At 40.5% G+C, this 10,411-nt stretch overlaps 1 protein-coding gene across 6 annotated transcripts in view; it reads left to right on the top strand.

The window, feature by feature from the left end:
* OXR1 (oxidation resistance 1) overlaps window positions 1–10,411 on the top strand; it is a 326,251-nt gene that overhangs the window by 74,746 nt on the left and 241,094 nt on the right. For 5 of the 6 annotated variants that reach the window (XM_015561706.1, XM_015561707.1, XM_015561705.1 and 2 more), the window contains one exon: window positions 5,549–5,719. In XM_015561706.1, coding sequence (XP_015417192.1) covers window positions 5,549–5,719 — 171 coding nt within the window. Of the gene's footprint in view, window positions 1–5,548; window positions 5,720–10,411 lie in introns of those variants that run through there. The other variant, XM_015561708.1, reaches the window with a different exon arrangement.

The following is a 10,411-nucleotide window of genomic DNA, read 5'->3' as shown; positions in this document are numbered from 1 at the left end:
TTCAAGTAAATATCAATAATTAGTTTTAAAATAATGATATATTAAGTCTGGAGCCTACAAAGAAATACTGCTTTTAGTTCTGCATTCTGTAGAATTTTACATTTCCTGATTTGAAACTTTTATTCTTCCTCCCTTTCCCTCCCTTTCCTACATACATGTGTTGAATGCCGTCTCCATCCTGTGCACTGTGGTAGGCCTTGGGTTTCCTAGATTATGTTGAGATTAGCTGTCTGTCTTTAAGGAGCTTACACTCTGGAGGGAAATGCAGACCAGTCGAAGAATTAAACCACTGTTTCTAAAAATTGTCATGGATTAAGAACAAGGTGTTATGAGAAAACATAGGGGGCTTCAGCTAACAAGGATTAGGAACATTTGGAAGAAATGCTATATTGAAGTGTAATGGGTTAAGGTAGCCAAGCAGAGCCAGAAGGGAAAGGTGTACATGGAACCACTCAGTGGGTCTTTTTAGGGTCGCCGAAAGAGGAATGCATGAGGCCAAAAGTGGTAAGGGATTACAAATTTATTAGGTCACCTGGAGACCAGATGGGCTGAACCCCATAATGGTGCCAGCACCCAGGGATGGGGAACCAGAGGTTTTAAAGGACTCTAGGCAGGCTCTTTCAGTGGGGAACTCTCTGGGCGTGTCCAGGTCTTGGGAAAGTCTGGAGGGGAAAGATAATGGTCTTAGCAAGTGAAATGTGGTCCTAGCAAGTGGAATGTGGTCTAAGTGAAAGGGAATGTTGGTTGTGAAGTGGTCTAAAGGTCAGTTCTCAGGGGAGGGGGCATTGATTCAATTATCTGATCAGATCTAGGAGGTCTATAAGCTAGAAAGACACAGATGCATTTGGAAACATGAAGATCAGTCCAGCTGAAATATAGTATTTAGGGGGTTGGGGGAGGGTGGGGGCAGCCTTAGTAAGAGAGGAAGGTAGAAGGAAAACAAGTGTCAGATCACTTCAAATCTTATAAACAATCTTAAGGAATTAGGGCTTTACTGTGAGTGCAAAATAGAGCAACGTGCTTAATTTTCCTGAGATCAGAAGTTACCAAGAAGCATGGCTGGAAATCACGTTTGTCTGACGTCACCATCCGTGCCTCTACGGCTCTTATGTAGAAACCACTGCATTCCATGGAGACCACTCAGTGTTTCATGTGCTGCAGAGGAATGTTTTGGATGAAAGTTAAACTAGAAAGGGGAGCTAGTTATGAGGTCCTTCTTATTATCCAAGCAAAAGAAGACAGTGGACAGAGGCAGTGGGAATGGATAAAGTGGACATATTCCAAAGATACCTCAGAGCAGAATCAACCAGGCTTAGTGATTAATTGCACGTGTGAACAAATATTTCTGGCTTGGAAAATGATTACACTGCAGGAAGAGTATTTGTAAAATTCACCTGATTTATTAGAACTCTAGGAAGCAGTAAGATCAGAATGATTAAGCTTCTACATTGCTGGTAGAAATGTAAATTGGTACAACTTCTATGGAAGGCAATTTACCAGTATCTTTCAGAATTAAAAATGTGCATAGATTTGACCCAGAAATTTTACTTCCAGGTATTTATCCACAAATATATATCTACATTGTATCATATGTACAAGGATATACACTGCAGCATTGCACATAACTGCATAATATCAGATGCAAACGAAATCTCCTTCAGTATGAAAGGGGATAATGAATTAGCATAAATCCATTCAGTGGAATGCTTTACCACCATCAAGGTAAAGAGGCATCTCTATATGTGTACTGATAGGGAAATACTGCATATAGGCATATGATTATGTATGTATGTGAAAAAGAAAGTTGCAGGAGAAAATGTGTATAATACACTACAATTATTGTGGAAACCAAGCAGATGATAGATAGATAGATAGATGATAGATAGATAGATTCAGAGTTTGATATACTAGTAGATAGAAACCATGGAATATCTCTTTAAGAATAAAGGTACTGCTGTAAGGGACTTGGCTCAGTGGTTAGAGTATCGGCTCAAGGACTGAAGGGTCCTGGGGTGATTCTGGTCAAGGGTACCTACATTGATTGCAGGCTGGATCTCCGGCCCTAGTCAGGCATATAAGGGAAGCAACCAAGCCATGTGTCTGTCTCACATCAATGTTTCCCTCCTTCCCTCCCACTCTCTCTAAAAATCAATGGAAAAATATCCTCGCGTGAGGATTAGCAACCAAAAGAGAATAAAGATACTGGTGATAATAGGAGTTGCCTCAGTGAAAGGGAACTACTGACTGGATGGCTGGGGAAAGAGGGCAGACAAGGGACAGGTAGGGATCCTTCATTGCATGCCCTTTCTCTTTTGTTTTGTATGCATACATTTCTCATGCTAAAAAGTAATAACAAGTAATGTGAATTATAAAATTCAAGGCAGCACCCACTCTTTTAAAATCTTATCTCTAGAGAACAATATACAAGATAAAGAGAAAAGGCAAACTCTTAGTTCAGTTTCCTTGTTTATTTAAGGATTTATCTATATATGCAATCAGAGTTTTCACAAGAAAAAAGTATATTTCCCCGTGATTGACTGCTCTTGGAGGTCTTGAAATTCATAATAAAAAGAGAAAAATATAATAATAAAAAGTTAATGTTCAAACAGTTATTTTTCAGTCATTCCAGCTAGATTGCTGTTAGGGTATTGCATTTTGTCCATTAGTTTATTTTTGCCTGGAGAGTACTGGGCACTTACCCAGATGCTCTGCAATTGGAGCATAAGGCCTTTGCAAACCTGCAGTTTATTTACGTAAGTAAAAATAACATACGTGAAGAATTATGTACACTTTTTAATTGCGAAATTGGATGTAGGAGAGTGGACCTCAGAGAAACCTTAAACTCTGAGGCAAGAGTCCATAGAATCTGTGGGTCTTGTATTGCTCTTTGAAGATTTGGATACGTGCAGTTAGAGGGGATAGAGAATATCAGGCATCCAAGAGGAATCAGAACCTGCCTGAAGGTCCCAAAGATGTTTTCCTTGGAAAGGTTACATCGTAAGCCATGAATCATTTGAATATCATTAAAAGAATAACAGGCCCACTACCACAGCCTTTAAAAAACATCCCATCAGGAAAATGTAAACACAACAGGCTTTTTTGGTGTGTTATTCAATTGAGTAGACTTTATTGATTGCCTCATGGGTGTATATCATTAAAGAAATAAATCAGATAATTATAAGATACAAATAAAATTAAAAGATGACATAAAGAATGTCAGAGTGGCCAGCACCAGTTTGGCTCAGTGGATAGAGCGTCGGCCTGCAGACTGAAAGGGCCCAGGTTCGATTCCGGTCAAGGGCATGTACCTGGGTTGTGGGCACATCCCCAGTGGGGAGTGTGCAGGAGGCAGCTGATCGATGTTTCTCTCTCATCGATGTTTCTAACTCTCTATCCCTCTCCCTTCCTCTCTGTAAAAAATCAATATAATATATTTTAAAAAAAAGAATGTCAGAGTGATTATTATAATCATTGTGAATGGTCACTATGATTTTTTTCAAATATTTTATTCTTGCAAACATCTAGGTTTAAAATCAGAAAAATTCAATGACCTAATATTGAATTTTAAAAGTAATCCACAGCTTATCGAAATCCAAGTTAGTAGTTATCGTAAGTAAAAGACAGTGTGAAAAGATCACACTTTTTACCAATATTGCCAGCATCTTAGGAAATGTTCCTGAACTTTAAGGACGAAAAGCAATACCCTCTCAAAGGAAAATTAAGTGGTTTGGAGTTCAACAAGCAAGGAATACTTAATTCAAGACTATTGAAATAGGAGAGAGAGACAGAGTTTAACTCACTGCAACAGGAGGCGGGAGAGTGTTTCAGGCAGCTGGGGCACGCTTGTACAAAAGCACTCGCTGAGCCCAGCAGGCATGGCTCAGTGGTTGAGCATCCACCTATGAACCAGGAGGTCACGGTTCACTTACCTGTCAGGGCACATGCCCAGGTTTTGGTTTCAGGTTAGATCCCCAGGAGGGGGCGTGCAGGAGGCATCCAATCCATGATTCTCTCTCATCATTGATGCTTCTATCTCTCGCTCCCCCTCCCTTCCTCTCTGAAATCAATAAGAATATATTTAAAAAAAGAAAAGTGCTAGCTGATGTGAAGGGGAGGCAGGTCACTGTGCTTATTCCCACTGCCTTTGCTAATTAGCACTTCGGGAAGTGAGGCTCCCCCTCTTCCCCAGAGACTTGGCAATGCAGCACTGTCTCCTTTGATGGTTGCATTTCAAAGGCATGGTGCCCAGACCTTTGAGCAAGTCATTCCTGGGCTGTAAAACTGGCAACAGGCTGGAAGAAGATTCATATCTCAAAGGGGCAGAGAAAGACTTGACAGTTGCAAGTTTTCTAAAGTGAATGCTGTAAGAAAAGGGAGGCCAGGGGCTCAGTGTGGGCAGAAGCCCAGCCTGTGTAAAGTTCAGTCAGGTCGAGGGGCATGATAAGAGGCTGCTGTGGCCCACTCTTCTCTCATATTAACATTGACACTATTTGACCCTTTTGACCGACAACACAACAGTGCTATATGGCTTGAGCTAAGATTCTGGGATCAAATATCTTTGCACGGTCTTCCTACATTCTGCCGAGGCAAACAAATCTGGAATTAATGGTGTTTAATTATACTCTTTCTCACTCTAACATGGACTTGCGGGTGGTTTTTAAAATGTACTTGCATAAATATAATCTGCGTATGTGTGCATATGTTTCTAGGCATGTGTTTACAAAAAAATATATAGGTTAAAAATTAAAGTTAGCAAAAAGGAGAGGTTTAGCATCAGAAGCAGACCTCAGAGGCCGTGATTAGTTCTTAAAGAAATGTTAAAGGTTTGCTTCAGAGCTTTCCCATACATTAATGCAAGGAAAGCAGCATAAATTGCAATAATGCCCCACACCCCCAGAATTAAGGCAAACCAGAAATTTAGGGTAATGATTTTCCTGGTGTTGAAACCTGACATATAGTATTTATATTTTGTGTGCTCGTAAGGACAGTATTTTTGTGTTGGCAGATACTCTGCTAAACCTAATAACTGGCCCGGCCAGCATGGCTCAGTGGTTGAGCATCAACCTATGAACCAGGAGGTCATGGTTTGATTTGCGGTCAGGGCACTTGCCTGGGTTGTGGTTCGATCCCCAGTGGGGGCCTTGCAGGAGACAGCCAATCCATGATTCTCTCTCATCATTGATGTTTCTGTCTCTCTCTCCCTCTCGGTTCCCCTCTGAAATCAATAAAAATATATTATCACACACACACACACACACACACACACACATTCTGTTCTTTCCTTGAATGAACAAGGAATTCTCTACTTCAGGGAATAAACATGTTAATAACCTTTCCTTTGTTTTTGAAAGGAAAGCATTGAGCTCATTATAGGGTTGGTTTCATTTTATCCTTGGTTTTTTTACATACCTGGTACTTTAAGGGAAATGATCACATTTCCTTTTGTGTGTCTTATAACATGACAACACTATTCACTGTATGAGATAAATCTGTGAAAGGTCATATAGGCCAGGTACTATACATATCACTTTCCACCTTTTCTTTATAGGTCTTCTCAACTGTGCACGACTAAGTGCTTTGTGCATCATTCCAGTGGCAGCACTAAAATTCCCAGTGATCTTGTCTACCTGGCCTACTGTCCCTATTCTGAAATCAAGAGAAGACTGCTCCACAAGACTCCTCCCGGCATTGCTGCAATGTCTGTATCTAATTTATCATGGTACGTAAATCACTTTCTAATGTAATTATATAAAGGCACACGTGTGTATATATCATGAAGTGATATTCTGTGAGTTGTACTGTGAGACCTGGAGCAGGGAGAGAACTTGAAAAGTCTCATTGTCCTGTGTTAGGCTGTGGAAAGCAACCTAGAATTAAAAAGTTGACATTTTCGGCATTCTGGTATCCGGGGACTCTGGGAAGGGGTCATTGCCTTCAGTGACATCCAATGCCTTTCTTTTCAGCACACCCAGGGGAAAGAGGAGCTGGAATTAAATAGCCTTTCAGTGTGCCTATGTGCAGTTATTCCCTCACCTACAGGACTAACAAGCCATAAGGGTGGTCCTAAGGGTGGGGTAGATATTGTCTCATCAGTACTTTTCTTTAGAATTCCTATTTTCAACTGCTCTAACCAAATTCAACTGAATAGAACTCAAGTATGGAAGAGAAAATTCCCCTATAAATTTCTATCTTTAAAGAACTGGCATTCTTTTATTTATAGTTTATGTTTAAAAGCTGTTCATGATTTTAAAAAATAAGTATGAAGACACTTTTCTAGTCAGTAATCAACTTTCAAGGACAATGAAGAATGATACTAGCAGGGATGAGTTTGAAACATTTTGTTGAACTTTGTTTTTTTTAAAAATATGTAAAGAGCTGAACAAGTGAAATGCAAATTTACATTATTCAATATGTGAAGGAACAAAACCCAAGTAATTGTCTCTGTTTTTGTAAGTGCCCATCTCATCTTTGTCTTCAGCTTGTGTTGGAAATAGAGATAGCATCAGATTAAAGAGTACTTTCTGCAGCTTAGCTCCATGAATTTATTTTTAGTTAAGTATGCAATTTTTTTTAGGGCAAAGGGTAGAATTATTTGCTTAGATACAGAATAGTGTTTCTGAAGGATCTAATTTTTATGGACTCTTTAGACTATATTCTTGGATCCCTATTGGGTGCTAAGGATCTCAGTTTGGAAAACAAAAATATATATAAAGAAGATAATACCTATTCTGTAAAAATAAAGGAAAAAGTATTAAATTGTGAGATATTACTACAAAATATGTTTTTATATTATTATTAAAATAAAAACTAAACAATTTCTATAGGACTTGCAAACTCCTTTGAACCCTTGGGATATACTAAGAACACATTTGTTTTAAGGCATTATACCTCTGGCAAATATGTGTGCAAGGTGAATTCTCAAAAAGCAGGCTGCAAGCCAAGAAGAAGAAGAAAGAGAGGAGGAAGGGGAGGGAAAAGGGAAGGAGAAGGAGGAAGAGGAGGGAAGGGTGAAGAGATGACAAAGAAGGAGAGGGAGAGGGAGATTAAAACACAGCTATGGAGGTTGTATCTCATCCCCGGGTATGGTTGATTTATTTCACTTACATGCAGTTGAGAAATCGTTAACCTTCTTTTTTTCGCATTAACCTTTGTAATTCTTCTATATTTCTGTAAATCTATTTTTAGGAAAACATCATCCTATAATCATTTGAATAGGTGTGAGTAGTCACTCATCAGTTCTTTCTGGAAATGCCTGATGAAGCTATGTTATTTTATGAAATTATTATAGTCCAGGGTCTGGCTCTCTGTTTTGAAATCCAGAAACTCAGGTATAAAAATACTGACATGGAAAAAGAAATGGGTTGACAGATGATTAATTTAAAATAAGATATGTACGTTGAAAGTGCACAGGATGCTTCGTTTGGCCTGACCAGCACCGTCTGTAACTGTCGGGAATCTAAGTGGGAAGTGTGGCTGAGGTGGCAGTATCATAGCAAGGAAAGGTACCTGCTTCCAATGTTCAAAGGAATCAGGACAGAATGCAGCTGGCAGGCCCTGTGTGTCAGTGAGGATGTATGTGCCAGACACCTCCATCTGCTTCTCAGGGCGGCTTCTTTGTGGCCTGGAGTTACAGTAACACCGTGTTTGTCTCTGTCATTCTTCTGAATTCCACTTCTGCCAGACTCTCCTGGGCTTGGCTTTCTCGTTAACATCAGCTCTGAGTTTATAGTCAAAACCGAATTTATTCTGCCAACAGTTTAGTCTGCCTACCATGACATAGCAGGTACCTGACCATGTCCGTGTATTGATTTTGAAATTTAACTCTCAGGTCTAATGGGGGTACTGGTGCCTAACTGTGGTTCCCATATCAACCTAGAAATTTAGAAAATATAGGTTAAGATACTTACATTTATGTTTATGGTTCTCAGGTAATACACCCAGCTTTTAAATACCCAGTAGAAGCAAGTTATCTTTTTACATAGTAAAATAAATACTTTCTTGCTCTAGTAGTTATGTGTCTGGCCTGTGAAAGAAACATAAAGTAATTTGGCCCTTTCACGGAAATCTCAAAAGGAAAAACAATTTCGGAAACTTTCAGGTTTCTAGGAACCTGCAGTGTGGATCCGCTAAGGAGAGTGGTGGGAACTGACTCGGGGAGTCACCTGGCGACACAGTTCAGATGTCCGCCTCTTCCTGCCCGTAGATAATTGCCAGGCAGACAGTGATGGAGCTGATGCTGGGAGATAGAGAGAGGGATGCACAGGATCAGCTGCAGGCACCCGGGCACAGGGGACAGGTTCCAGGCTCTGCTCCGAGGGAGAGGACGGCTGCTGGCAGCCGAGATAATTAACAGGAGACACGTAGAGGCACCAAGAGTTGAAAAAGGCTCCAGTATCTGTAGCACGAAGAGGGAAATGGTGATGCCAGGGGCTCGTGGAAGGCTGTTCAGTGCTTCTTCCCCTGATAATCATCCTCAATCCCTCCTTGTAAAAATATTTTATTATAAGATATATATCTTATAGACTAGTATACTGTATATCTTATAAAATATATGCATATGTATATCTAACATATATAGAGCATTTAAAAACATACATTAAGCCAAGTAAATATTATCGAGTGAACATGCACATGGCATTTACCATGCGCCAGGCACTTGTTTAGACATTAGCTGACATTAACCCACAAGCTTATTAGGAATGTAGTATGATGAGTTGCATCTCCACAAATGGAAAAGTTAAGCACTGCAAGCTAAGTAATTGGCCCAGTGTGACACAGCCATTAAGTAGTGGAGTTAGCAAATGAATACAGGCCGCTAGTTGGTGCTCCTTACCACTAGACTGCCTGTGTCAAACCAAAACAGTCCTAACCACTGCACTACCCATGGAAAAACCACAACAGCCCTAACCACTACCCGTGTCAAAACAAAAACAGTCCACGTGAAAGCCATATCCTGGCTATGTGCGTGTGGCTTCAAGGCAAGAGCCTGGTTTCCATTTCCAACTGGAAGATTTCCCTTGATGTCCTCCAATGTAGAGACCCTGGAAGGAAGTGTCTGGACCTGGGAACATGACCAGGCACTGAAATAGTATTGAAGGTGGGGAGTGGGGGGTAGGAGAGGAGCCCCCTAATTTCCTGGGGGGTGGGTAAGGAGGCTTTTGCTATCAGAAACTTAGTTGAAACTTCCAAAATTACATAAAGTGTAATCTACAACATGTAAATCTTTGTTCCACTCGTTATGCTCCAGGCTAGAAAGTGTCAGGTTTCCATCATGATGCAAAAGAAGCACAATAGAAAGCGATCAGCCCTGGACCATAATTCCCCTGAAATGGTCTTCAATTAACCATCTCACAGAGACCCTCCCCAAACAAATCACATCCTGTCTGCTCTCCCAGACCTGACCGCACCCTCAGCTTCCATTATTGTAGTGGACTGTATATATGTTAACCAGACTTTGGAGTGGCTCAACTGATATTGATCCAGAATTGGTTTTCATTGTGATGCCTGCAAAGACGTTAGCTTTTGACCCACAGTATCTGGGAGACAGTATGGTGCCTGGCAGAGGTGGAGGTAATTCAACTAGAGCCAGGGATGGGAGAAAGAGGACGCTGGATGAAAGTAAGAAGCCAAGAAGCAAGTAGTACTCTACTGAGCATCCTTCATGTGCCACGCCCTGGGCTAAACACCGGATGCAGAGTCCATGAAAAGTAGCAGCTACTCTCTTGGGAACCCTTAGGTTAGCCAGGAAGTCCAGGTAATCAAACGACTGATTTAATGTGATAAGTAATCTAAAAAGGTATGTTCCAGGTGTTTTTAGGGAACAAAATGGGCATTTGTTTATCCAGCTTGGGAAGTAATGGCTTATTTTTCACAAATACAAATATATATCTTGCATTTAGTTATAAAAATAAAGAAATGTCCTGGTTACAAAGAGTCAGATGCTACAGAAAATTATAAAGCATAAATAAAATATAAGCTAAATCATACCATTGATAGAAAAACAGTTATGCTTAGGTATATTTCTTTCTACATATATGCACATAGTTTTGCAAAACTAGACTCAAACCACACATGATTTTTTAAATTTTTTGAATGGATTTTTTAGAGAGATAGGAAAAGAGAGGGATGGAGAGATAGAAACATCAAGGAGAGAGAAACATTATCGATCAGCTGCCTCCTGCACACCCCGCACTGGGGATCAAGCCCGCAACCTGGGCATGTCCCCTGATCAGGAATCGAATTGGTGAACTCTTTGATCATGGGTTGATGCTCAACCACTGAGCACACCGGCTGGGCCACACATGATATTTTGACATCTTCTGTTTTCACTGAACAGTTTCTGTGGCCTTCTTTGTATTTGATGGGTATGACATCATCACGTGTAAAGGCTGGGCGGCCTTGGGTGGCGGGA

This window comes from Myotis davidii, unplaced genomic scaffold (assembly GCF_000327345.1).
Source record: "Myotis davidii unplaced genomic scaffold, ASM32734v1 scaffold497, whole genome shotgun sequence".
NCBI lineage: Eukaryota > Metazoa > Chordata > Mammalia > Chiroptera > Vespertilionidae > Myotis > Myotis davidii.
This window is presented reverse-complemented; position numbering and strand designations above follow the sequence as displayed.